We start from the raw sequence: 27,928 nt of genomic DNA on the forward strand, positions 1-27,928 counted from the left end.
AGATTTTTAAGGATGCTAGATCATTCCTTTGCTCTTTCTCCTCCACCAATGCCATGAATTGCAGGCTTATCTAGACATTCCTGGGAAATCCTGCCACAGGTATCTCCAACCCAAGGGAACTGGGGTGACAGGCTGAATTATAGGGTCCTGCTTATGATATGGGACAGTTGGGCACATATGGAGAAAAAGAGCAGAAGGGATGGTGTTTGCCCACTGGGAAAGCAGGCAATCAGGACAGCAACTTAGGGATGTAAGAACCAGGATACTATGACTAGGCAGAAGAAAATACCAGCTAAAACAAACAGCACTAATAGGCAAGTCATTTTATTCTGGGTAATAGAATATTTGCAGCAAATAAAAGGATTTATCAAAAGCTTACATACCCATGACAAAGCAAGTGAGGATATAAGATTGTAACATGCAGAGAAGTCCTTTTCCTTCATCTCAGAGAGAGGCAGATGCTTGTTTCTATCCCAGATCTCTCTACTACGATTGTTGTCAAGCAGAGAACAGGGCATAAAAGCCAAGGGCCCGCAGCCCACAGTCATAGAATTCCACCTCCATGAGCACAAGTTAGTCTCTATGTCTCTAACAGATGCCATAGGTGGCATGGGGAGCTCATCAGTGCTTGTAAGCAGAGGATATAAAGCCCACACAGACAATATCAGAATGGTCCAGAACAGTTCAGATATCTCTTCCCAAGCCCATGCCCCAAGTTAAACCTAATTATGTTAAACTTTTCACCCCTAGCTGCCTTTGTTTGGGGTCCTTACCTGTTTACCATCTTTGTCCAAGTAGTACGCAAGATAAAGTCTTACAAGAATTTTTTAAAGTCATCTAAAGCAAATAATTCTAGTTCTGTTATACAATAACATGTCATAATAGATGCATGTCCTGCCTTTATCTCAATTTTCATTCCTTTAAAGTGAAATCCCTACCTACACATAGAGTAAAAGATACTTCAAACTAGCACCTCCCTCCTTCTGTTGCTCATTTATGAAATAGAGGGGAAGCACTCTTTCTTTCATGTGCCTTGAGATACTCTGCTTGGGGGAAGGGGAAAAGCGAGAGCAGCATCTACCTTCCCCAGTCCTGAACTTCATGGATTTTATGCAGTGACAGATCCTGGTAACCACAAAGAATGGTCTAGTATAAAAGTGTTTGTGGACCCAAACAGGCCTTTCTTGATTCTTCCAGTTGTTACTTCTTCTGCCTATTTCTCCACTTTCCCCCAAAAAGAATTGTTTTTATTTATTTTGTGTGTATGTTCGGATTTGCTAATTTGTATACTTGCTGCTTTCTTCAGAAGAATGCAAGCTGCTTGTGAGAAGACTATCACTTTTGTCTTCATAGTATTAGCTGTTAGCTCATGTCCAAGACATAGTAGGGTCTTTGATAAACACTTGAATTGCAATGGACCGACCCCTATGAGGAATGATTATGATCAAAAAGGAAGGCACATCAACAGGTTTTTAGCAGCATAAGGGCAAAGAGCAGCAGCCAAAGATAAATGCTTCCATTTCTACTCTCACAGGCCAAAGACAGCAGGATCCACAGATGATTTCAGGAAAGCATTGGCAGCTTTGATGCATTCACCCAGGGAGGAGTCTGGAAACACAAGATGATGGATAATACAACAAATGCCAGGAAAAGCAGAGAAGTAAATTCACTTCACTAGTCTGTATCCTATTTCCTTTCATCCCTCTTTATTTTATTCATTCTTTCTCCTCTTCTTGTGGTTGTATCATTTCAATAGTGTACAACTCTCTCTGACCCCACTTGGGGTTTTCTTGGCAAAGATACTGGAGTGGTTTGTCATTTCCTTCTCCAGATCATTTTACAGATGAAGAAACTGAGGCAACAGGGTTAAGGGACTTGCTGAGGGTCACACAGCTAGTACGCATCTGAGGCCAGATTGGAATTCAGATCCTCCTGACTCTAGCATCAGTATTCTATCCACTGTACTACTGAGCTACTTCTACTCCTATTCTGCCTTTCCCTTCCCATTTCTAGCTACAGCAAACATGCTTTAAACATTTATTATGTTTAACACAAGGCAGTACTATCTTCACACCAAGAGTCATGCTCCTTCTCTTTTCTCATCCCTTAAATTCCCTTTTCGCTTTTTCTAGCTTCACGAACACTTTGGAGGTACGATATTCTTGAAACCCAGAGGAGTGAATAGCTGTTACATCAGCCTCGGGCTCATCCTGGGGGCATCCATTGGACTAAAGTAGGAGGGATGCTAGCAGCCTGGCAGAAGGAATGTGAAGACAGCCAAGACTACTCTGTCAAAAGTTCTTGATATCCCATCACCCTTTCCCATGGGCATTTCCAACCTTCTTCTCATGTCTCCTCCATGTCCCTCACTACGTGTGAGTTCTTCCTCTGGGTTGAAAGACCAAAAAAGTAGAACAAAAAGGAATCAGACCATCAATCCTTCCATCTCCCACCCCAGACAGATTAATCAGGCAGTATCCTGAGGGAAAAGTAAATCTCCTGATTTACAAGGAGAAAGGTTCTCAAGGCAGATCCTTACCTGATCGAGCCTGGATCCATGCCACAGCCTTCCTTTCCAGAAGTTCCCATTCTTCTCTCTGGTCCCAACTGCAGCTGTGCATCCACACAACAGCCAAGATAGTGGCCCACCTTGGGACATCTTTACTCTAGAGAACATACAGAACCAGAGGTCTCAGGGTCGGGGGACCCCAGAAAGGGGCAGACAAACCTTTGGATGGTTCCTGTCCCATCCAAGGCCATAGAAAGAACTGACCCCAGATAGATTATCTACTTCTCCTTCCAGTTCCCTGCCCTTACTGCTCTCCTGAATGAACAAATGTTTGCTGAGCATGAGGAGCTATCTACCTTTAAGGTCTAGAAAGTATTTCCATCAACCTCTCTTAGTCACAGACCACATCTAATGGGCAACGGCTCTCATCACTCTGTTCCAAAGTAGATTGTTCTTCCTTGCTCCCTCTCTCTTGCTTTTCCCCATAATACACACTCCATCCTACCCCCTGCTCTCTCTGGAATCTTACCTGATCAGGAAATGAAGCCAATGCACTCTGAACACTCACACCCAGGACTGAGGCCAGAGCTTCATCCAGTTCCCAGGAACCATTTGCCTTCTGAAGGGAAATCAGCTGTACAAGTGCAGACTCTGGAGGGGATGTGTCTGGGGGAATAAACAGTAAACTTCAGTGTCACTCACACCCCCACAGCAGCTGAGGGAAAATGTCATTCTGTTAAGACCTACTAGAGAGAAACAGCACATGTTAGGAGGGTAAAATGGAGAAAGCTCCTTGCCCTAATGATATTTTGAGAGCCCCTATGTTTCATATCCAAGGGGCTTCAGACAGCAAGTGCCCCCAAATTCCCCCAAGGCCTTGCTGACCCCCAGGGCAATCCACCTGGGAGGCCCTACACTAGTACAAGCAAGGGTTGCCAGACCAAAAGGACAACAAGGCTTGGTCCCCAGTAGAGGCCACCAGCTAATCCTGCCCCCATTCCTGACCAGTATTTACATCCTACCACCCCTAGCCAGGCAGCAGCAAGAGCCCACCCATAGTTCAAGCCAGCAGGGAGACTCTCCTAACCAGTGCAAGACAGCATCTAGGACCTGAGGCCCAATGAAAGCCAGTAGCAAGGCCCCAGAGCCTGGGTACAAGAGGCATAGGACAGTGTGGGAGCAGAGCCAAATACTCACATACAAGTACAAAGTCACAAAGTCACAAAACAGGCAGAAAAAAATGAGAAAAAACAAAAAAATTCAACTGTATAAAGTTACTGTGGTGACAGGGAGGATTCAAGGCACAAACTTAGATGACAATAATAGTGTCAAAATGAATACATGTGAAGCCTCAAGGAAAAATGTAAATTGGTCTGAGCCCCAAAAATGTACTTACAGAAGAGCTTAAAGAGAATTTTATTTATTTCTTTTCTAATGATACTATTTTAAATAATATTTTACTTTTTTCTCAATTATATGTAGATATTTTTAGCATTCATTTTTAAAAGATTTAAAATATATTTTTAAAATAAAATTAGAGAAGCAGAAGAAAAACTGGGAAAAGAGATGAGCACCTTGGTAAAAAAAAACCAAAAAAAAGGAAAAAGATATACAAGAATTCACCAAAAAATAACTCCTTAAAAAAATAGAATTAGCCAAAATGGGGAAAAAAAAAAGACACAAAAGTTCACTGAAGAAAATAATTCCTTAAAAATTTAGAATTGGACATGAGAAAGCAAAAGATTCCATGAAACATCAAGATACGATAAAACATAATTAAAAGAATAGAAAAAAAAAGAAAATGTGAAATTTCTTATCAAATGACCTAGATATCTGGGAGAAATAATTTAAGAATTACTGAACTACAAGAAGACCATGATCAAAAATGTCCTGGACATCACATTTCAAGAGATTATCAAGGAAAACTGCCCTGATATATTAGAAACAGAGGATAAAATAGAAATGGCAAAAATCCAGATTTTTGTGACAAAAACTTCCAATTTGACAAAATCTGTTGGGAAAACTAGAAAACAGTATGGCAGAAAATTGGCATAGAGCAATTTGATACTGTATACCAAGATAAGGTTAAAACGGGTACACAAGTTACACATAAAGGGCGATACCATTAGAAAATCAGGAAAGCGTGTAATAGTTTTTCTGTCAGATGCATGGGTAACAGAAAAAATTAAGACCAAACAAGATCTGGAGAGCATTATCAGATGTAAAATGGATAATTTTGATTACATAAAATCAAAAAGTTTTTGCACAGACAAAACTAATGCAACAAAAGATTATAAGGAAAGCAGATACCTGGGGAGAGGGAGAAATTATAGCTAGTTTCTCTGATAAATGCCTCATTTTTCAAGTATATAAGAAAAACTGAGTCAAACTTATAAGAATACAAGACATCCCCCAATTGAGAAATGGTCCAAAGATATGAAAAGATGATTTTCACACAAAGAAATCAAAGTTATGTCTAGTCTTATGAAAAAATGCTCTAAATCACTATTGAGTAGAAAATTGCAAATTAAAACAACTCTGAAATCTTATACACCTCACATCCAATGGTTGGATAACATGGCAAAAAAGGAAAATGATAAATGTCGAAGGGGATGTGTGAAAACTGGAATACTAATACACAAATGGTGGAGTTGTAAACTGATCAAACCATTCTGCAGAGCAATTTTGATGTATGCTCAAAGGGCATTCAAACTGTGCGTACCCTTTGATCCAGCTATGCCACTGTTAGGTCTGTATCTCAAAGAGACTGAAAAGAAAAAGAGGGGAAAGAACCTATTTGTACAAAAATGTTTATAGCATCTCTTTTCAGGATGACAACAGATTAGAAATTGCGGGATTGTCTATCAATTGGGAAATGCCTGAACAAGTTCTGGTATATGATTATAATGGAATGTTATTGTGCTATAAGAAATAATAAGCAGCTTCTGGGAGGCGGAGACAAGATGGCGGAGTAAAAACACAACACATACGCTAGCTCTGAACCCACAGCCCATAAAATATCTGTAAAAAAGAACTGCCAATAAATTCTGGAGCAGCAGAAGCCACAGAACATTGGAGCGGATGAGATTTCTGTTCCAGAGAGCCTGAAAACCTCTCGGAAAAGGTTCTTTGCACTGCGGATGCAGAGCAGAGCCCAGGACTGCGTTGGCCGCCCGGCGCCGCCCAGAGGAGAGGATCCGAGCAGGCTTCAGGGACAGAATCTCCAGCAGCCATGTGGGTCCCTCCACCCACAGGTGACAAGGGTTGGTGAGAGGGTCTCTTTGGCAGGTCGAGAGGGGAGTGGGGTGCCCCCAAAACTCAGGCCCCCTCGGGAGACAGCAGTGGAGGTGGGAGCAGACAGGGGCTCCCCAAGCAGGCAGGAGCTCGGATCCATTGTTGAAGGTCTCTGCATAAATCCCCTGAGGGAACTGAGCCCTGGAGGCAGCCTTGCCCCCACCTGAGCACCTGAACTTGCTCTCACACTGAATAGCAGCCCTGCCCCCACCAAAAGCCCTGAGGCTGGGGAGCAGCATTTGAATCTCAGACCCCAAGTGCTGGCTGGGTGGATATGGAGGCAAAGTGGGTGTGAAGAAGATATTCAGAAGTCAAGTCACTGGCTGGGAAAATGCCCAGAAAAGGGAAAAAAAACCAAGACTATAGAAGGTTACTTTCTTGATGAACAGGTAGCTCCCCCCTCCCTTTCTGATGAGGAAGAACAATGCTCACCATCATGGAAAGACACAGAAGTCAAGGCTTCTGTATCCCAGCCCACTCAATGGGGTCAGACCATGGAAGAGCTCAAAAAGAGCTCAAAAAATGTTGAAAATCAAGTTACAGAGGTGGAGGAAAAACTGGGAAGAGCAATGAGAGACAGGCAAGCAAAGCATGAACAGCAGGTCAGCACCCTGCTAAAGGAGATCCAAAAAAATGCTGAAGAAAATAACACCCTGAAAAATAAGCTAACTCATTTGGCAAAAGAGGTTCAAAAAGCCAATTAGGAGAAGAATGCTATCAAAAGCAGAATTAGCCAAATGGAAAAGGAGATTCAAAAGCTCACTGAAGAAAATCATTCTTTCAAAATTAGAATGGAACAGATGGAGGCTAATGACTTTATGAGAAACCAAGAAATCACAAAACAAAACCAAAAGAATGAAAAAAATGGAAGATAATGTGAAATACCTCATTGGAAAAACAACTGACCTGGAAAATAGATACAGGAGAGACAATTTAAAAATTATGAAAGCCTTGATCAAAAAAAGAGCCTAGACATCATCTTTCATGAAATTATCAAGGAAAACTGCCCTAATATTCTAGAACCAGAGGGCAAAATAAATATTGAAAGAATCCACCGATCACCACCTGAAAAAGATCCAAAAAGAGAAATTCCTAGGAACATTGTGGCCAAATTCCAGAGTTCCCAGGTCAAGGAGAAAATATTGCAAGCAGCTAGAAAGAAACAATTCAAGTACTGTGGAAATACAATCAGGATAACACAAGATCTAGCAGCTTCTACATTAAGTGATCGAAGGGTGTGGAATAGGATATTCCAGAAGTCAAAGGAACTAGGACTAAAACCAAGAATCACCTACCCAGCAAAACTGAGTATAATACTTCAGGGGAAAAATTGGTCTTTCAATGAAAAAGAAGACTTTCAAGCATTCTTGATGAAAAGACCAGACCTGAAAAGAAAATCTGACTTTCAAACAAAAGAATGAAGAGAAGCATGAAAAGGTAAACAGCAAAGAGAAGTCATAAGGGACTTATAAAAGTTGAACTGTTTACATTCCTACATGGAAAGACAATATTTGTAACTCTTGAAACTATTCAGTATCTGGGTACTGGGTGGGATTACACACACACACATGCACACACACACACACACATAGAGACAGAGTGCACAGAGTGAATTGAAGAGGATGGGATCATATCTTAAAAAAATGAAATCAAGCAGTGAGAGAGAAATATATGGGAGGAGAAAGGGAGAAATGGAATGTGGCAAAGTATCTCTCATAAAAGAGGCAAGCAAAAGACTTTTTTAATTTAGGGAAAAAGAGGAGAGGTGAGAGAAAAACATGAAGTTTACTCTCATCACATTCCACTAAAGGAAGGAATAAAATGCACACTCATTTTGGTATGAAAACCTATCTTACAATACAGGAAAGTGGGGTATAAGGGGAGAAACAGGGTGGGGGGGATGATGGTAGGGAGGACATGGGGAGGAGGGAGCAATTTGAGGTCAACACTCATGGGGAGGGACAGGATCAAAAGAGAGAATAGAAGTAATGGGGGGCAGGATAGGATGGAGGGAAATATAGTTAGTCTTATACAACACGACTATTATGGAAGTCATTGGCAAAACTACACAGATTTGGCCTATATTGAATTGCTTGCCTTCCAAAGGGAGGGGGTGGGGAGGGAGGGAAGAAAAGAAGTTGGAACTCAAAGTTTTAGGAACAACTGTCAAGTACTGTTCTTGCCACTAGGAAATAAGAAATACAGGTAAAGGGGTATAGAAAGTTATTTGGCCCTACAGGACAGAGGAGAGGATGGAGACAAGGGTAGAGAGGGATGATAGAGGAGAGAGCAGATTGGTGATGGGGGCAATTGGATTGCTCGGTGTTTTGGGGTGGGGGGAGGGGACAAGGGGGGAGAAAATTTGGAACCCAAAATTCTGTGAAAAAGAATGTTAAACGTTAAATAAATAAATTAATTTTAAAAAAAAAGGAAATAATAAGCAAGTTGACTTCAGGAAAAACCAGAAAACTTATATGAATCGATATAAAGTGAAGTGAGCAGAACCACGAAAATATTGCACATAGTAACAGCAATATTGTACAATGAAGAACTTTGAATGATTTGGCTATTCTCAGCAATATGATGATGACTCATGATCAAAAATGCTGTCAACTTCCAGAGAAAAATCTGATGCTGACTGAAGCATACTATTTTTCTCTTTGCTCCTTCCTCTCTTTCTTCCTTCCTTCTTTTTCTTCCTCCTTTCTTTCCTGTCCCTCTTTTCCTTCCTTCCTTCCATCTTTTCTTTCTTTTCCTTCCTTCCTTCCTTTTTCCTCCCTTTCTTTCTTTTCCTTCCTCCCTTCTTTCCTTTCCTCTTTCTTTTCCTTCATTCCTTCCTTCTTTCTGCCCTTTCTTTCTTTTCCATCCTTTCTTAATTTCTCTTTTTTTCTTTCCTTTCCTTCCTTCCTTTTCTTTCTTTTTATTCCTTCCTTCCTTTCCTTTCTTTCTTTTCCTTCCTCTGTTCCTTTCTCTTTCCTTTCTTTCTTTTCCTTCCTTCCTTCCCTTCTTTCTTTCTTCCCTTCTTTCTTTCTTTCCTTCTTTTCTTCCTTCCTTCCTTTCTTTCTTTTTCTTCCTTCCTTCCTTTCTTTTCCTTCCTTCCTTCGCTTCCTTCCTTCTTTCCTTTCTTTTCTTTCTTTTCCTTCCATCATTCCTTCCTTTCTTCCTTTCCCTTCTTTTCTTTCTTTCTTTTTCTTCCATCATTCCTTCATTTCTTCCTTTCCCCTCTTTCTTTCCTTCATTCTTTCCTTTCTTTCCTTTCTTTTCCTTCCTCTCTTCCTTTCTCTTTCCTTTCTTTCTTTTCCTTCCTTCCCTTTCTTCCTTCCTTTCTTCCTTCCTTCCTTCCCTCTTTCTTTTCCCTCATTCCTTCCTTTCTTTTCCTTTCTTCCTTCCTTTCTTTTCTTGATTTCCTTTCTTTCTTTTCCTTCCTTCTTTTCCTTTCTTCCTGCAAGGCTTCTTCCACAAAATGGCTAATATGGAAATGTTTTACATGATTTCACACTTATAACTTACATCAGTTTGCTTACTATCTGGAGAGGGAGCAGGGAGAAAGGGAAGATTAAAATTTGGAACTCAAAAAGTTTTTTGAAAATGATTAAAATTGTTCTTACACGTAATTGGAAGAAAAACAAAATGGGATATTTTTTAAAGAAAGAAATAACTAGGGGAAAAGCACCCCAAGCACAATGAAAAGGCTTGACCATGAAAACTACTAATAAGAATGGTAGAGGAGCACATATGGAGAGCAAGAGGACTTTTTCAATACCCTGTGAGAATATACCATCTATCTTTACCTATCTGGCAGTTCCAGTAATACATATTCATGCATTAAATAACTGAAGAGCTAGATTAACATTTGAATCAGAAAGAAACCTTTAAGAGTAGGTTCATCCTACTGTACTGTGATCTCAGGAAGTCTCTAATGATGTCTATGTATTCTGTCTGGACTTTGGCTGATTTCTGACTGGCAAACTCCTACCCCTAAGCCTTCCTTCTATTCTGGATAATTAGATGTATTGATAAATTGCAACTAGAAAGTAAGGAGGTAAGAAGAAAGCTTTGAAAAAACAAGAATATATATCAAGATTCAAATTTATTACATAATTCATCTTTAAGAATATTTCTTACCAAGTAAGCTTATTGAGACTTCTCTTCAACGTTAACCATTTTATACAGTTTCAGAATTCAGTTCTGTGAAACTAAATATTTTTTTTAATTTTTTTTATTTTTTTATTTTGCTTTTATAGATATATCTTATTTTTTCTTTTCTTTCTTTTTTTTAATGTTTAACAATCACTGCCATACAATTGAGATTTTATCCCCCCCACACCTACCCCCTACTACCCCCCTCCCTCCCCACGACTGCATACAATACTGTATAGGTTCTACATATACTTTCCTATTGAGTACATTTTCACTATAGTCATGCTATGTAGTCGGACTAAAATAAATGGAAGAAATCATATTACAAATCAAAACATGATACACAAACACATACACATACACAAACATGATCTGCTACATTCTGTGAATGACTTCCATATTTCTTTCTCTGAGTGTGGAAGGCATTTTGCCTTAGAAAACCACCATTGGGATTTTTTTTTTTTATAAGAAGTTTTTGCGTTATTACAAAATTCCAAGTCTACCAGAAAAAACTCTCGCACACTGTGGTCCTTGCTGTGCACAAAGATCTCCTGGTTCTGCTGAAACTAAATATTTTCCACACAATCAAGGTCTGTATAGTCTCTTTTTTAAAAAAAGAAAACAATATTAATGACTACAAATTTAATGAGTATAAATGACTACAAATTATAGTGGGCCCTATGTGTCCAAAATTAAAATGGAAGATTCTTCAAAAATGTATCTTTTGTTTGAAGTACTAAGAAAAATAAACAGGACAATTTAATTTTAATCCTCTATGGAGTAACTGTTTATATAAATCTTGCTGAAATCTCAAAATGCTTTATTTCTGTGCCTTATCTTTTTTAATATTTCCTACCTATCAACATCCACTTATTTATTTAAAAATTAACTTACTAACAGAACTTGGTTAAAAAAAAGAAAGAATGAAAAGAAATTCTGGGGGAATGCCTCTTGACTATCCCAGTTTATCAGTGCAAATGATATATTCTCGAAAGGAATGGAAGCTCCTTTCTGTGCAAAGCTGGAGGTATTATGGATTTGGAAAAATGCTGACATACTGTCAGACACAGCTAATGTGTTGACTGGCTGTCTTTTGTTACAATATAAAGGATGGGGGAAGAGGATGATTTAGAAACAAAAGTGATATAAAAACAAATTATCCTAATAATTTTTTTAAATAGCAAAAGAATGGAAGAGCCCTCATTTTTTCCCCTTATTTTCCAGAAAAGAGAAGAGAGTGATGTCTTCCTATTATAGGCAACTGACCTTAATTTTAACTACTAGCAAAATTCTTCAGTATATTACTATGTCATGAATTTTGAAAGGTAAGAAAAGCTTTATGTTTCAGGGGACTGGGAGGTTATAAAGAACAGGAGAGTCCTCACCTGTGTTAAGTTGGCAAGTTCAATGTAGAGAAGAAAGTGAAGAGGCAGAATATGTGGAGCTATGGAATAAGTCTGATGAGCTTCCCAAGGAAGTGATGCTGGGAGCTCAGTCCTTTTAGTAAAGCACATGTTTAGCCTTCAGAAGAATGCTGAAGTAGATTCACTGGAAAGACCATTTGCTAAATAGTCAAAAATACGAGGCAAAAATGGCTGATGACTTCCTGACTAACTCAGCCTTCTCAGAGAATCACAAAATTTCAGAATTTTGAGGAACCACAATTGTTCTCTGGTCAAATTCCAAATGACCCTACATGAATCCCCACTACACCATCCCTTCCGCTTTTCCTTAGATACCACCTGCAAAGGTGAACTCACTACCTCTAAGCAGCCCCTCTTTCTATTGCATAATTCTAGTTTATAAGGTTTTTTTATTTATGTCAAACTTTTTCTTGTGACTTTCCACCTTCTAACTATGGCTTCTGGTTTTATCCTCTAGATCCATTTCTCCATAACAAAAGAAAGCTTTCTTATTCAAGTACATGACAGGAGAACCTCCTGAGGTTATCTCACCGAAAACCACTATTCACTCTTCCTGATCCTACAGGGGAAAAGAATGTCACCAGGACAAACCTAGAAGACATTCCTGAAGATCATGAAAAACTGAGCAAGAAAGTCAAGATCTTAAGACCACAGGTATGCTTTGTTTGATTTTAAATCACTGCTACATGATGAATGCAGGAGGAAAAAGTAGAGATGGGAAGTGAAAAACAGATCGAGACTGAGATCAAGACTGGGATTTCCAGATGATTGCTTGGAAATATAAATGAAAAGCTATTTACGCTCTCTGCCTCTACTTCCTCAATTATCTCACCTCTCAATATCTTTCTTGCTTGCCAGTCTTATTACTAAACTCAGAATGTTCTCTCCTAAATTGTCAATGGTCTTTTAACTTCCAAATCAGATAGACTTTTCTCAATCCTAATCCTTCTCAACCTATCTTCAGAAATTAACAATGAAGATGTTCTTAGTTTCTTGAATACATACTCTTCAACATAACTGTACTTTAAGGGATACAGGAATAAGATGGTGATAATTTTAGCATTTTTGTGACACTATTCTCCATCTGACCCACACTTCTTAATTTCCTTCCCTTGACCATTATTCATACCACAATCCGTAACTGTGGTTATACTCAAAGATTCTTCCTGAGGACTTCTATTTTCTCCTTATACTGAGTAGGTAACATAACCAGCTCCAATAAATTTAATTATCTCCATGCAGATAATGCCTAACTCTATATTTTTAGCCCACATCTCCCTCCTAGAGTTACAGTCTCACATAAGCAAATGCCTATTCAACATTTTAAACTCACGATACTGTAGGCATCTCAAAGTCAACACGTCCACAAAATAAGTTATTATCTTCCTCCCCAAATTCAAACTTCTTCATAATTTGTTTCTGTTAAAGGCATAGCCATCCTCTCAGTCGACAGATTAATGAACTTGGAGTCATCCTCGATTCCTCTTATTCATCCCACACAGCCAGATCAGTTGTCCAATAATGTCTACCTCTCATAGCACTCTCTTCCTTTTCCATCCACCTACATGATCATGAACCTAATTCACCATCCTTAGGATTATTGTATTGCCTCTTCACTGTCCTCTCTGCCTTAAGTCTCTCCCCACACCAATCTATCATCTAGACATCTGCAAAAGTGATGTTTATAAAATGTAGACCTAACCATGTGACTTCCCATCTTGACAAATTCCAGTGACTCCTTATAACCTCACAGATCACATACTAAGGAGCACTCCAGACACATCTCTGATAGCACATCCCGGAAAAGGATGGAGCTGTTCAGTGCCAACCTGCATAAAGAAGATTCCTCTGCTCTTACTGAAAGTCTGGTGAAGACTAGAGCACAGAAAAAAGAAGAAGAAAGAGCTGATGCTTAGCCACCAGGAAGAATATACCTTTGTGAAGAAATGATATGAGTTACTAGGGTACATGGCAGTCAAGCAAGGCCCACAATGACAATATGAAAAAAGTCAACTTTCTTCCTTTGCCTAATACTTTTCAGAGTCAAGCCTCAAAGCAATAATCATTTGTAAAAGAGGTAATGATCTAAAAACACAAAGGGGCAATGATCTAAAGCAGAGTCCAGAGTTCCCTTCACCTCTAGCCATGGAATCCTCTCTAAATATGATGCTTGGGCTACCTTGGAGTGATGCCATTTTAAAAGAAGGTTGGGCTGAATTAGCAAACATGGCAGTCTTCTTTTTTGTTAAGCAAGAGCAGGCACTTTAGAAAAATCTTACAGGTGGAATAGTCCAAAATACAAAATAAGAGAGAAAATGTAATGTTACCTCTGGTAGACATCATTGTGGAACCGTAAAATCCACAACTATCACAATCATCCAAATCTTCAGGCTCGGATAAAGCACAACCATCTTCTAAGGTGTTGGATGTCAGAGACGCAGCATATGAAAATGAAATGGGCAAAGGAGTTACAAAAGTACCTGAAACCCAGCAGGATAGGAGTTAAAATCAGAACAACCTTCTAAGTATCCCAGGGTCAGGCAGGAAATCTAGAGGAAGGAAGACTATTCTTCAAGGTGTGTGGTACCTGGCATACCCTCTCTCTAGCCATAAAAATCCTCCCCCAGGAGCTTCTGTCTCTGGAGGTATCAAAGTGGTCCCTTACACCAGCTATTCAACATCCAAAATTTTCCTGGTAGGTAATACTCATCTACAAATATTTTGAACCCATCTACAGAACTGCAGTTTAAGGGATACAGGACTAAAGTGGTGATAATTTTAGCCATTTTTGTGACACCATTATACATCTGACCCACACTTCCTAATTTCCTTCCCTTGACCATTATTCATACCACAATCCCTAACTGTGGTTATACTCAAAGGTTCTTCCTGAGGACTTCTATTTTCTCTTTATACTGAGCAGGTAACCTTAGAAGATACAGCAGATATTTTTGAAAAATCCTACAGGTGGAATAGGCAAAAATACAAAATAAAAGAAAAAAAATGGAATCTTACTTCTATTAGGTGGTATCATTGAAATGTCTGAGTCAGACAGTTACCATAATCAGAGAAGAACTCATTAACAGGGCCGTTGAATATGACAAGGTTTGACAGGCAAGCAGGAGATGCAGAATGACCTGAAACCCAGCATGACAGGAATTAAGATCAAAATAACCTCAGTATCTGTGGGTCAGATACTGTGAGAAAGTCCAGAGGAAGGAAAGTTATTCTTCAATGTGTGAGGCCCCTGGCATAACCTCTTTCTCTAGTGATAAGATCCTACCCTAGGAGCTTCTGTCTCTGTAAGTGTCAAAGTGATCCCCTATAACAACAGTTGAGTGTGTCCCCAATATCTTCTTGGTAGGTAATACCCAGCTACACAACATTGTGTACTCAGCTACATATCTGTAGTTTAAAGGACATAGGCAAATAATGGCCATAATTTCAGCAGGCATGGCTTTCTTGCCCTCTAAGATTTCAGCTTCTTAATACTTCTATCCAGTCCCCTTTATTTCTTTTCTCTCTGTGATTTTTCCATCTCCCCCAAGAGATGCTTCCTCCCTTCCCATTACAGCAGAAAAGCTACTCCAATAAAGCATCTGAAAATTCCAGTCATAATTTCCAGAAACAAAAACAAAAACATCAAAATACAAAACACAAAATACAAAATACAAAACACCAATATTCCTGTTTTATCTCTAGAATATAAGTAAAGGGGCTCAGATCCACCTTACCTACACTTCTGAAGGCCCTCTGATAAGGACCAGCCAATGGAATGTCCCTCCAAGTTAGGGGTCCCTGAATGGGCTGATTGAGCTCCTTATTGATAGCAATGTAGGCAGTGTGAGAAGAGACAACTCCCGACTGAAGGCTAACATCCACCACTCTTTTCTTCACTTCTGCAGCATCCTGTAAGTTTCCTTCAAGGGTCTGGATCAAGGACTTGGCAGCCAGGCGATGAATGGTCAGTCTGGAACAAGACAATCATCTGTGCTACCTATGGGCACCTGGCAAGGCAGTCCTAACCCCTAATTCCTAATGATTACCAATAACTGGGGAAAGCAAATGGCAATAAAAAAAATAGATGTTTGGGTCCACAGGAGAGAGATTAATGGGAAAGGGAGGAAGAGAACCCTCAAAAACAGGCAGATGAAAAAGGAGGGAGGAATCACCAAGCATTCTTACTTGTCATCTGCCTTAGGGTCCAGGGAGAATGGCACTGTGTTCCTGAAATCTTCACCTTGGAGTGTGTAGCAAAGACATACTTCACCTGCTGCCTGTTTGGACTAGAAGAGGATAAGAAAAGAGGTCAGGGAGTAGACTGCCCATTAAGGGCAGTCTTGAGGTCTAAATCACAAGCATAAGATCATAGCTATAGAGCTTGCAGTGACCTCAGAAGACACGCAGTCTGACTCCCTCATTTTACATAACTGGGAACAGAGGCCCAAAGGAGCTCAGTGACTTGTTCCTGATCATAAGTCATTTGAGGTGATAAATGAACCCATGTCCTTGGAACCCAGAGCCATGCCTCTGTCCCATATACTGCACCAGATCAGAGTGGAATCATATTCAGGAAAAAATATTATCAAGGTCCACGTATACCAGAAGGGAAAGGAAATTAGAGAACTTGTTCCTGCCTTCCATGTGCCATCCTCTAGATGAGCCCATCAACTACCTACTGACAGAAAAGGAAAAGCCGAAGGTAGTGTTTGGATATTGGCTATTACAACCATGGGGCCCAAAAGTAGGGAGGGGGACTTACTGCATTTGTCCCTTTCAACCGGACATAGATGATTAACCTGTGACCCCTGAAGATGACCATAGGAGCTGGGGAGAGCAAGGAAGGCTCCATCCCAAGGGGCAGAGTCCAGGTGAAGGAGACATCCTGTACCACTGGCTGCAGGGCCTGCTTGAGAGACCTGAGGGCCTGGGGGAACACAATGGAAGCTGCAGTGCTTGAGCTGGAAGAGACCCCTGGAAAAGGAGGGTTTACAGGAAGGGAGGAACTTGATGGGAGATGCTAAGTAAGGGCTGAAAGACATTTCCTCCTCCTTGGTCATGTGAGAAACCTGGCTTCAACACTCTTCCAAACTCCTGAACACATCACTGCAATCTGGGCCCCAGTTCCTTTTGTCATTTACAGGAAAATTGGGAGAGTGGGAATTTTGCCATTACAAAAAAAGTAAAGCCAAGTTGTAGAAGCTGAAAATCCAGGGAAACAAGGAAAGGTCCCAGGCAGACTTTACCCTTCATTCCCTTAATGTTCATGTTTCTTAAGCATCTGTCTGTCTTGACCAGAGACTTTCCCAGGGAACATCCTCAACACCCTTTGACACACAGGGGTATCCCGTGCCCCACACTCAAGAACTCTCAGGTCTACAGCTGGGAAGGCTGTAGAAAGGGAAAGTTCCCTCTTCACCCACCAGGCAGACTTCCCAACCACCTCCAAACAAAAATCATCAGAGCACAGGGTGTGGGGACAAGGACATATCCCTGATCAGGGAGCTCTTGTGGGGCCTCAGGGTAGAACAGATGCATTTGGAAAACAGAAAACCAGGTCACCTTGAGTTGCATTCTGTCCATGCCTGTGATGAATTCTGCAGTGCCCCCACCTGCCCGAGCTACACCTTTAATAAGGCTGGTGGAAGCCCCTTCTCCAATTCCAAAAGAGAAACACCTGCAATGAGAAGACAGAAGTTGGCTAATGGAAGTCGTAGTAAAGGGTTCCTAACCCCTGCTTCAGTGGGGAATGAGAGGACAAATGCCTTAGGGGGTGGACTCCTGGTGAGGGATAACATACCCAGCCATCTACAGATCATCATCACAGAATCATAGTGGGCAGGAGGAAACCCCTGAGGCTGGCTGGTCCAAATCCTTCATATTACAGATGAAGAAACTGAGGCCCAGAGCCACAAGGAGCAAGTATGTGTCACAGGCTGAATCCTGAAAACCATACCTATGATTCTGACTGTGACGTTGAACTTCAGCAATGACCTTCCATGTATCACACACCTCCCCATCTGTGAAGAGGAAGAGCTGCAGAGGGAGACAAGCAGGCACAGATCCTGTCAAAGCCACATCAGGTGCCTCAGCCCAGGGCTCTCCTGACCCAAACTACAGCACCTGTCCCACCACAGAGCAGGTTACCTCACTGTTCAGCTCCACATTACTGTGTGTCTATAAGGGGAGGTTGGATGGCCACTTGCCAGCAGCAGTATAGATGCCATTAGAGCTGGGATATGGGGTTGTGGCAGGAAGAAGGTAATAAGTATTTATGAAGCACCTGCTATGTGCCAGCCACTGTGCTGAGCATTTAAAAAGTCTCAGCAACTGTGATGTAGGTAGTTCATTCAGGGCACCTGAGAGGTTTCAGAGCCTCCTAAACTGGGAGTTTTCAGAGCATCCTAAACTGCTGAGTCAGGGTCTTCTGTGAGCGAGACCTTTCATTGGAACTCTGCAATAATTTGAAGAGACAGTGAGTGTAATAGAAAGAAGGATGGACTCACAGTCCATCAGTAAAGGCCTGGCTTCAAAGCCGTCTCTATCACTTAACTAGTTCTATAGCCATGAGCAAGTCACTCAACTCCAAACCTTAGTTGGTCCAGCTGTAAAGTGGAGACAATAACATCTGTAGGACTAACCTCACAATTGTTGTAAGAATCAAATGACATAAATAATACGATTATCATTTATATAATTTCTCATTTATGTCATGCACATCACAAATTGCAAAATGAATTTTCAGTTGTCATTGTATAGCTAATAGGACTCATTCCTAGGGCAAGGGATGAGATCCTTCTATGAGAGGGGAAACTCTGTTAGATCTCCCAAGTCTGTTCTTACTAGGGACTTAACATGAGGCAGCTAGGTGGCCCAAGAGATACAGCACCTGCCCTGGAGACAGCAGGATCTGAGTTCCAATCCAGCCTCAGACACTTACTAGCAAGTCACGTGACCCCAACTGCCTCCAAATGAACTTGGTCACTGCTGACTTCAGCCAGGATTAATGCGGAGGACCCACCAACTAAACAAGACTGGTGGCTCCCTTTGTCCCAGTCCCATTGCTCACCTGCCGAGGATAGCCTGGCCTGCAGGATTTGCTATAAATGTTCTTCAGTGGCTCTAAGATTTCAGTTCCTCCCAGGTTAGCTTGCAAAGCCTTTACTCTCCGCACAGCCTCCTCCATGGACTGCTGCGTGTACTCCACACTCTCTCTGAGACACATACACATCAGAGTTCCATGAGAGATATTTTCCAGTAGTGTCAAGAATTTAAGCCTCCTCTCCTTCTCATAAGCCCCAGCTCCAAAGACAGGTCTTATACCACAAATTCCATAGCTATGCTATTTGTAATATCTCCCCTAAAACTTCCCCTTTTACCCTCCATCCTTCTCCCCAGCTCTGTGACTCTAGCCAGAGACTCACAGAAAGAATGACTCAAAGGATGATCCAAATCCATAGATATTGAAAAAACAACCAAGGGGCAAACTCTTCAACAGCAGGACCAAAGTTTCCTGAGAGGAAAGAGAGAGAAGACATTATTAAAAAAAATGAAGTCTGCCATTTTCCATTCTTGTGCTACTTGGGTCTCACCCTGTTCTCCCCTCCATGATTCCAGTCCCAGTGAGTTACACTTAAAGGGGTCACTTTCAAATTCAGCCCAACATAAGGAAATAATCATTACCAGATTAATTTAATCTCACAAGTTCCATTCTCACTCCTGAAAAAAACTGTATGCAAGAGGCTCATAAAAGAGAAAAAAAGCTGGTACCTTGGCACTATCTATGCGCAACTGGAAACCTGTGCTACTCATGCGGGAAGACATGCTCCCTGAGCAGTCCACGAGGAAGATAAACTCAGCAGTGTTCTTTCCCTGAGACTTGGGGATGGCAGGGTAGAAGCTCACCATCACAGCTGGATCTCCCATCAGGGAACCTACCCAGAGGTTAAAAATATATGAAATAAAATAAATAACCAAAATATATACCACATGTCACCAGAAAACAAAATGATGTGGGAAAGAAGCTGAGTGAGGTAGAAGGTTTAATTATCACACCTTCAGCTCTTATTTTTGGTTTGCATTTGTGTTCTAGTTGCAAATGGACTTAAGACAACTTACAAAATTGCCAATGACAATCTGTACAGGACAAGGAACCATCTCATGCACAGGGTACTTCTACATCCTTTGACATCATGTGAAGTACCTCAGAGACATATACTGACCTAAACAATTGGGTGGGTCACACATCACTTGAGAGAATCCCAAAAGAGTTCATCCAACTAGAACCATGTGCCCAATCTAATCACCATAAATTGAAGATGGATAACATATAAGGTCCTACCAACAAAAAGGGAAGCCATGGCTAGACAACAGCTTCTATACAAAGAACCTGCTTTAGACAGTAGGGTCCATGTTATTTCTTCCAATTCTGGGATTCTGGGTCTGAGACTACAAGAAATTATGACTTTAAATTAAGTCACAAGATGATAGCACAATATTGAACAGTCAGGACAGTAACTTTGTTCTTTCTTTAAGCCTTAGCAATACTATATTTGGTATTATAATGAAATCCTTCCTTGTTCTCTTTCAGTAAGGTAATGAATCACCCTCTTGGGATTTGTGAGACCACCACTGCATATCATTAGTACAACCATTTCACAAGTCTATCAGTACCTCTCTGACGAATGTCAGAATGCCTAGGGGGCAGATCCTCAGCATGGTGAGCAAGCTCCTGAGATTGGCTCACCTGGTTTGGCATCAGCCTGGGCCAGCTCCACAGAGACACTGGGTGTGTTCACTTCCCTGTAGTAAACCAGAATCTCAACATCTCGATCAAACTGATGCCCTTCAGCCAAGGAAACCTGAATGAGGATGGGGCAGAGTAGAACAATGCTAAGAAAAGAAGGAAAATTCCAGGAGCTTCTTCTGAACTCCCCGATGAGAACCAGGGGCTGCAGAGTTAATTTCTCATTGGTCAGATGCTTTGGGATGGAGTTGATGTGAAAGGAGAAAAGTCAAGGTCTAGAAGAAGATGGAGAGTGTACAATATCACCATGTTAAATGTGAGTTCAGGACATTGGAGAGTAACTGGAAACAGAAAGCAGGGCTTTGAAGTATGGAAGTCAGGAGGGGAACCAAGGCAATAGTGCTCCCCTCCTAGTTAGTTACCTGGGCAACAGTTTTGTCATCTTCCAAATACTGCAGGGGACTCAGAACACAGTTAGACTCGACCTTCTCAATGCCATTTGAAGAGCAGACATTGGCACTGACACTAAATGTGTAGGGCAGCTCCTTCCCAGGAACCCGAGGAATTGAAGAGGTGATGTTGTTTGCCTCAGCTGACTCTGAAATGAGCCACACAGTGAGGATCCCAGAAGGAATTAAGTTTGCTTTTCTCACCTAGGCCATAGGATCTAGGCAGAATCAGATATCCCCTTTGTTCTTCCATCCACACTCTGCCATCCCTTTGTTACTAGAGGAAGTCAGACTCCTCACCTTGCAGGAGATACCGGGGATTCAAGATGGCTGGCAAGACAAAGCGAACAGCCCCATCTGCCTCCAGGGACAGTTCCTGAACATAGCTCAGAGTGACAGAAGCTTTCTGGCCAGGGGGCAAATTTCCTACACTGCAGCTGAAGATGTCACCAGAGCTACTATCCTGCTCCAGAAGGAAGGCTTGTTGGCCTTGGGAGATGGCTTTTTCATAATTCTCCTGGGCCTGAGGGGCAAGAAGAACAGCAGGAATGAGGATGTCTTAGGAACAAGTAGAGGAAAAGAAGTCTTGGAGGAGAGAGGCAGAAGGGGAGATAAGGAAAGGGCTTAGGGGAAGCAGTCTGAAAGAAAAAGACAGCAAGGTCAGGGGGAGAAGCAAGAGCCACTCAGGCTGACTTCTCTCCAAATGGTGTCTGTCAAGAAACAGAGATTTAGGGTCAGAAAGCCCCTGGAGGACCATCTAGGTCAACCCCCTCATTTGTCAGAAGAGAATAGTATGAGCAAAATAGCTGCTCAAGTGAGGACAAAAGCAATTCAGTGTTTCCAGCTCAGACTACAAATAAAACATACTGACTGAACAGAAAGAATGTAATGGAAAGGCCTGAGGTACCATCCCTACTACCTGCTGCTTCTCTTGTATTTCTGCCACTATACTCTTCCCATCCACCAGAGCCTGGAAGCTATAAACAGCAGAGTCTTCATCCATGGGGAACACAAAGAATGCTTCCACAGGATCTGCTTCCTCATTCTTGTAGTCCAGGGTTGCAGACACATCTGCCACAAACTCACGGATAGACACAGCCACTGAGATGCTCTTAAGGGGCACTGGAGGAAGGAAATGCACATCAGCCCTCAATTCTCAGCACCAAAGACTCCACAGAAGGGCTATAGAGTTCTCTCTCCTTTTTCTTTTCCTTGCTGGTACTCATGGTAGACTTACCTGGCTGCTTGGAGTGAGTGAGAAGACCACAAGGGTATTCCATGGTGAAACTCTATTTAAAATAAGAACAAAGAAAAGTGAACTCTTAAGTAATCCATAGATGTTGTTCCAACACCATTGCTGACTCAGTTTTTTATTGAATCAGAATTCTCTGCAAGAAACAATCCACCAGGTGGAAGGCAGGCAAAGGTGGCAGGAAACAGGGAAAGAAGAGGTCAGACAGAATAGACATGTCTCCATTCAATCTGTGAGGCCAAGATTCAAGTTCCCCTAGGCTCACTCACTAACTCACTCACTTAGGCACAGTGAGCCTTACCTACTGATAGAATTGCAATAGCTGAACATGTAGGAGATGCAGAAAGGCTAGAGGAGAAGTGGTGGCTTCAGTTCCAGCACAGGTAAAGTAAGGGGACAGAGGAGGATTGATGCCCAAAGTGGGCAGTCCCTACTTTATTCAGGGAGGAACTATATAGTCAACAAATGGGCTTGTTTCTGTTGGTAGGGGCTGTAGTTGTTTCCAAGGAGAGTGTGTTATTGTTGAACTCTCCTCTCTGAGTCTTACCAAGCTGTGACCCAAATCCTAAAGGAAGCCAGATTCTTCTTCTTTTTTGGTCATCCTTAGATTTCCTTAGCAGTCTTAGCTCAATCCATATTTCAGTAGTCTAGTATGTTTTTCTTACATGACAAAGGCATGCTTTTCCATTCATTTTTCATTACCTGATCTTGCTTTCACCATTTTTACGACTATTAAAAAAAAAAATTCTAAGTTTTTTGTAAAGTTCTCCAAGTGGTCATAGGGGGTTTTCTTTAGGCTATTTATTATTCCCCTTTGTCTTCCTGAAGGGAGTCACTGAAGAATTTCATTTTTGAGAGCAGTCTTGGGAGGTATTCAACAATGGTTGGTTGAATGAATGACAAAGCATTTGTGAAGCCCTTACTGGGTGCAAAACACTGTGAAACAAGTTTAGAAACCAAGATGTTCCTGTTTTTAAGAACCTCAGCGTCTAAAGGGAATCTTCAATATATTTAGGAGGTTTGCTACTGCTTTGGAAAACCTGTAGAAATCTGGGTCATGAAATTCGACATTTTCTGTGTCTGTACCCCTTGAAGTCTGCTCTTAAAATCTAGAGCCTGTGTCAAACTCTGCCTGGCTCTCTACTTCTCTGTCACACATTCTAAGCTGCAGTGATGACTTCCCCACCAAAGTTTCTGTCCCCTCCACTCACAATCAGTTCTTCCTTATTGGTGAGCATCAAATTCACAATGGACTTTCCCTAGTTGGTTTCTTTCAATTTTTGAAGGAGGATATTATCATTGAAGTCAGAAAAGTATTAGCTGTTCTGGTTGGAGAAGATGAGGAAGAAAAAAAGGGTTCTAGTAGATGTTTAGAGAACTGAAATGTCTGAGTAAAATTTGTGATGTGTGTCAGTGTCCTTACTGATGTCCTCTTTCAGTGGTCTGCAATATACTTTGATGACAGTATTTACCATACCTTTTTCTTCTGTCACTGGTCTTTATCCAACTCTTCTGCTGACCTTGCTTTAGTTCTTGGATCTTCTCATCAGAGTATCTTCTGACAGAAAATTGTTAACATTATGACAGAAAATTATTAACACCAAATATTACCTGCCATTCCCTTAATGATCTTAGTAATTTCAGAATTTCAGTAATGTTTTTAAATTCCTGCTCTTAAGAGATTTATTCACGATTAGGCTGGGCTGAATTGTACCCTAACTCCCCACCCACAGATTTTATCGTGGAAAGGAACTTAGCCTAAGCTGGAGTTCAGCTTCTAATGTCCTTGCCCCCTTCCAGTGGGATTCATGGCATGAAGAGCAAAACAGCCAGAATGAAGTGGGTTTCCTTGCCAGGGGCCACTGTAGACTCCTTTGTTAGGACCTTGCAACCTCATACCACCTCCTTCCCCTTATCTCAAATGATAAGAAACTATGGAAGTGCCCCTGAGATTAATGTGTCTGTTTTTTATGATTTACCTTACCAGGCAGATGCACTGGACACAGATAAAAGCCTGTTTGCTGAAAGAAGCCAATCAGCAGTGAGCCAAAGTTTTGCTCATTCCCAGACTCCTTTGCTGGTGTTCACTGGATAACCTTGCTGAGCTGAAATCCCTCCCCCAAAACCGGTCCAAAGCAGCCTTGTGGTCAACTTTACCTTCAAAGCATGTGCTTCTATGTCCTCCTGTTTATGGGAAAGATTGTCTATTCTTTTTCCTAGCCCCTCATGAACATCCTTTTTGCGCTTTTCAAGCATAAATCTCCCCTGCCTCTGCTAGGCTATGGGCTCCTTTGTACTAGGAACCACTGCACTAGAGTCTGTTTTTCCTCCTAATAAAATGTTTCTGCTTTCAACCCAGCTTGGTCTCTTCTGCATTTTGATGGGTGGGCTTCACCCTGCTGACAGAACCTTTCTCAGTGAGTTGGCTGCCAGGGCGACAGGTTTTCTACCCTGGAATCTAACCTGGTTTCTCAAGTAAAGATGATTTATTCCTCAACTCATAGCTTTGATTTATATCAAGACCTGACAATTCTAAACAAGCAATCCTATTGGGTATAGTGATGGTTGTCATGTTTAGGGAAGTCTTCTCCCAGCTTCTTCTCTACCATGAGCCAGGTCAGTCTCTGACCTGTATCACTCCACAGCGGACTCTCTGGGGATGACAAGGAGACTTCCCACTGGCACCCTAATATTTTATGAAAAGAAATAGTGGTGCCCTTACCTACTTAAAAAAAATTCTAAAAAGTTAGCTAAGACACAACTCTGAACATTCAGTGAATACTAAAAGGTCAAAACAGCCACAAGAAGTCATCGTTAACCTTGGCTAAACTTCTCCATGATACCAAGAAAGTGAAAATTGATGGGAATGGGTCCTACCCTTCTGAAGACCTGTAGCAGTTCCTTGGCCCTCCATGCTCAGCCTTAACTTCTCTTTTTTTTAAAGTATTTAACATTTAACAAGTTTTTATTTAGTATTTAGTAATATTTTAATAAATATTAAGTTATTTTCATGGTTTCTTTTCCCACAGCATATGAGCTCTTTGAGAGCAGAAGTTGTTTTTGCTTTTCCTTGTAATCAGCATTTGCGTATTGCCTACCATATCTTTTTTCTTGTTCAGGTTCATTCCTGTCTGACTGTCCCTGACCCCTTTTGGGGTTTTCCTGGCAAAGGTTCTGAAGTGCTTTAACATTTCCTTCACCACTTCATTTTAAAAAGGAAGAACTGAGAGGCAAGTGACTTGCCCAGGATCACACAGCTAATTAAGTGTCTGGGGATGGGTTTGAACTCACAGAAGAGGAGTCTTTCTAACTCCAGGCTTGGCATTCTATCCACTGTAGCACCTAGAGGTCTTGGCACATGGTGTTTAAGAAATGCTTGCTAATTATCACCTTAAAGCAGTAAAACCTAGACTCACCCAGAGAATTCAGCTGTGCAGAAGTCCTTATTTATGCCATATGACACCTAGTTCACCTCAAAATTTGATTAAAGGAAGCAAACAGGCTAGGGGATATGTTAATGCATATAGTTTTATCCCTTTGGGCTAGTCTAAGCTAGAAAATTTGTACAAGGAGCCATAAGTTCTGACTGTTACAAGAATGACCAGGCTTAAGTCTGTTTTAGGACAATCCAAGAACATCTGTGTCCCTCAGATTTATGATGTCTATATGTGTTTAACTATACCATGAGAAAGGAATTTTCTTAAGTGAAGAGGTGGCAAATACAATATGAGAGTTGACAGAGTGTCAATTGAAATTACAACCCAAGATATCTGTGTTTTCTATGCCATAACATAGTATATGTCTACAAACTATTAAGATACCGGAAAAAATCCCTTTATTCAAGATAGTGTCTTGGGTTAAGGGTCTCCAAAAGAGTGCTCTTAAGTCAGCCCCATCTGACCTTGTTGACCTAGGAAGAGGTATTCTCTGACTTTACTCAGAAAACAAAGAAGCTGTTAGGTCCAGCCTCTTCTTCTGGTTAATTCAGGCTCTGCCCCTTATTAAAATCCAGAAATGATATTAAATGATTATCACCTCCAAGTCAACTCTCAACATCCAGTCCCAAGTTTCTGCAAGAATGTGATCAGGAACAATCAGGCAAATCCTAGCTAAGGCTGGGTGGGGCCCGCAAAGTGCTGTCAGAACAGGGGGCAAGGCTCAGGGTAATAGAACCTGCAGCATTAGTAGATCTGGCTGGAACAAAAACTCTGCCCTTCCACAGCTCTAAGTAAAGAACAGGAAGGGACAGGGCAGGAAATTGTACAAAATGAGTGAACTACAGGAGGCCTGGGCAACAAGGCCAAAGTTCTCATAAAGGTCCAAAGCGCTGGAAGGTTCCATAACTAGTACAGCTAAAGCCACGAAACGGGGAAATGATTTGTCCAAGGTTCAGAAACAGAATTCAGATTCAGGTCTTCTGAATCTTAGATTCAAGTCCGGAGTTCTTTCCAAAGCACAACCCTTCCTCTCAACCTTAGGAGGTCTTTAAGGCATTTAATAGCGGGACCGGGGGAGAAGACAGGTTTTCAAAGGTCGCACTAGTCTAAGCCCACAAACCGAAGCCCAGATTTAGAGATTTTCTCCTTCCCTCTTAGCGCCACAGCCTCCCTACTTGGCATAAGAAATCCCTGAGGGCCTGGATCTGCCGGTACCCAGGTGTGCAGACGCCACTTCTTTATGGGAGACCCGTAGCCATGGACGCAAGAGGAAACCCAGTGAAGAGGGGACCTTGGATTCAGGAGCAGGACCCTCCACATACTATTTACATGTCTCCCGCAGGAAGCCCCCAGGAAGACCGGACTTCAAAGTGGCAAGAAACTCTGAGCAGGAGGGAATGTCCCAGCGCTGCATAGGCGTGGAGGGCATGGGATACGGAAGGCAGCGAGCCATCAGGAAGACCAGCAAATAAGCTGCCCCGTGCCCGGACCGCCTGGAGGGACAGAGACATGTGAGCCCCAGAGTCGGACCCAGAACAGCCGCCCTTGCTGGGAGGGTTCGGGTGCGGCTGGGGATGAGGGTGAGAGAGGGAGTGGGGATGGGGCTGGGAGGGCTGGAGGGAAACCCACGCACATCATTAGCTAAGTACTAGGGGGTAAGATCCAAGCTTCTGGGGAGGGGGCGCCCATACCTACCTGGTCAGCACTGGCAACTGGCTAGTTTCCCCTCAAAGTGAAAGATACAACTGTTTAGGTTTCCGAGAAAGCCCCGCCCTCCCCTAGGCACTGACTATAAACTGTGTGAGCAACATTCAAGGGACTGTCTGCAAATTCATTACTCCGCACTCAAACGTTCACCACAAGGCTCTTAAGGCTTCACCAAAAGCTCTTCAGTCAGGGATTCTCAAAGTGTGGTCAGTGTACCCCTGGGGTTCTCTACATTCTTTTTCAGGGGGTCGTCAGGGTTGCTATTTGCGTGATACTAAGACATTATTTGCCTATTAAAATATTTCTCTTGTCTAACTGCTGAGGTTTAGGGGTGCTAGGTACCCCAAATACCGACACACTGGGTCCTGCTCCAATGAATTCTACTCAAGACTTCTTAAAGTCAAAGAAAAACAAAGTTTATTAAACATACAACCTTGGTGACTACTCTAAAATGGGGGTGAAGAGGAATGGGGGGGAGGTCACAAGGGATATATTTGTGGTCTGTTATATCTGTAGCAAGAAACCTTTTAGAGCTGATGTCTATAGCTTGACCTTGAATTGTATACCGTAACTGTGGGAAGCAATACATGACAATTCTGCTGGTTCAAGACAATCTTCTTTTGACAAGGGGAATTCTACAGAGGTCAGCTGGTTATTGTAACAGGAAAAGATACTTTGTCTTACTGAGGCCCACTCATGACTTATTGCTAGGCATGGTGTCCTTGGGCTGGGGAGAAAACTGTCAGGGATAGTGTTTTGAGGCTAGGGAGAAATGGGAACTTCGAACTGGGGTCCAAGCACAAGCATCCAAGCATCCCAGCCATTCCTCTGCTCAGTGGGCTCCCTATGTCTGGAGACATTTCAGAGGATGGGAACCCAGAGGGAAACCAAGACCATTTCAGCCTTCAGCAGTATGGAAGACATTGCAGCTCCTTCTGCTTGGCAGGAATTTACTGCTGTGGATGGGGAA

General features: G+C 41.8%; 1 protein-coding gene and 1 long non-coding RNA gene across 5 annotated transcripts; one reads left to right on the top strand and one right to left on the bottom strand.

The window, feature by feature from the left end:
* Positions 1-308: 308 nt before the first annotated feature.
* On the bottom strand, positions 309-27,046 carry LOC140506087 (von Willebrand factor A domain-containing protein 5A-like). 4 transcript variants are annotated; one of them, XR_011967768.1, is made up of 20 exons: positions 26,947-27,046; positions 23,292-23,372; positions 21,800-21,851; positions 21,482-21,684; positions 20,863-21,085; positions 20,536-20,711; positions 20,114-20,228; positions 19,138-19,301; positions 18,792-18,880; positions 18,437-18,581; positions 17,324-17,403; positions 16,930-17,044; positions 16,130-16,294; positions 15,553-15,653; positions 15,102-15,337; positions 14,383-14,504; positions 13,695-13,781; positions 3,039-3,175; positions 2,540-2,666; positions 309-1,608 (listed from the first exon to the last, which is right to left on the bottom strand). XR_011967768.1 is itself a non-coding variant. In XM_072612865.1 (20 exons), the coding sequence occupies exons 3-20, from the start codon at positions 21,840-21,842 to the stop codon at positions 1,529-1,531; spliced, it is 2,364 nt and encodes a 787-aa protein (XP_072468966.1). In that variant the 5' UTR covers positions 21,843-21,851; positions 23,292-23,372; positions 26,947-27,046; the 3' UTR covers positions 309-1,528. The 4 variants fall into 4 exon arrangements, 3 of the variants coding, with proteins under 3 accessions (XP_072468966.1, XP_072468964.1, XP_072468965.1); XM_072612865.1 differs by having other exon boundaries at positions 14,427-14,504; XM_072612863.1 differs by lacking the exon at positions 309-1,608 and adding an exon at positions 1,632-2,388 and having other exon boundaries at positions 14,427-14,504.
* LOC140506091 (uncharacterized) lies at positions 8,299-24,289 on the top strand. Its single transcript, XR_011967769.1, has 3 exons — positions 8,299-11,268; positions 11,825-12,021; positions 23,802-24,289. It is a non-coding gene; the product is annotated as an uncharacterized lncRNA (long non-coding RNA).
* Positions 27,047-27,928: the final 882 nt, after the last annotated feature.

This window comes from Notamacropus eugenii, chromosome 5 (assembly GCF_028372415.1).
Source record: "Notamacropus eugenii isolate mMacEug1 chromosome 5, mMacEug1.pri_v2, whole genome shotgun sequence".
Lineage (NCBI taxonomy): Eukaryota > Metazoa > Chordata > Mammalia > Diprotodontia > Macropodidae > Notamacropus > Notamacropus eugenii.

Bases quoted from the DNA above. Each gene is read 5' to 3' on its own strand.
- LOC140506087 (XM_072612863.1), bottom strand. From the start codon at position 21,842: ATGGAATACCCTTGTGGTCTTCTCACTCACTCCAAGCAGCCAG. The intron at 21,685-21,799 runs GTAAGTCTACCA...TCCTTCCTCCAG, and splicing joins CACTCACTCCAAGCAGCCAG to TGCCCCTTAAGAGCATCTCA. The intron at 2,667-3,038 runs GTAAGATTCCAG...TATGTTCTCTAG, and splicing joins TGGCTTCATTTCCTGATCAG to AGTAAAGATGTCCCAAGGTG.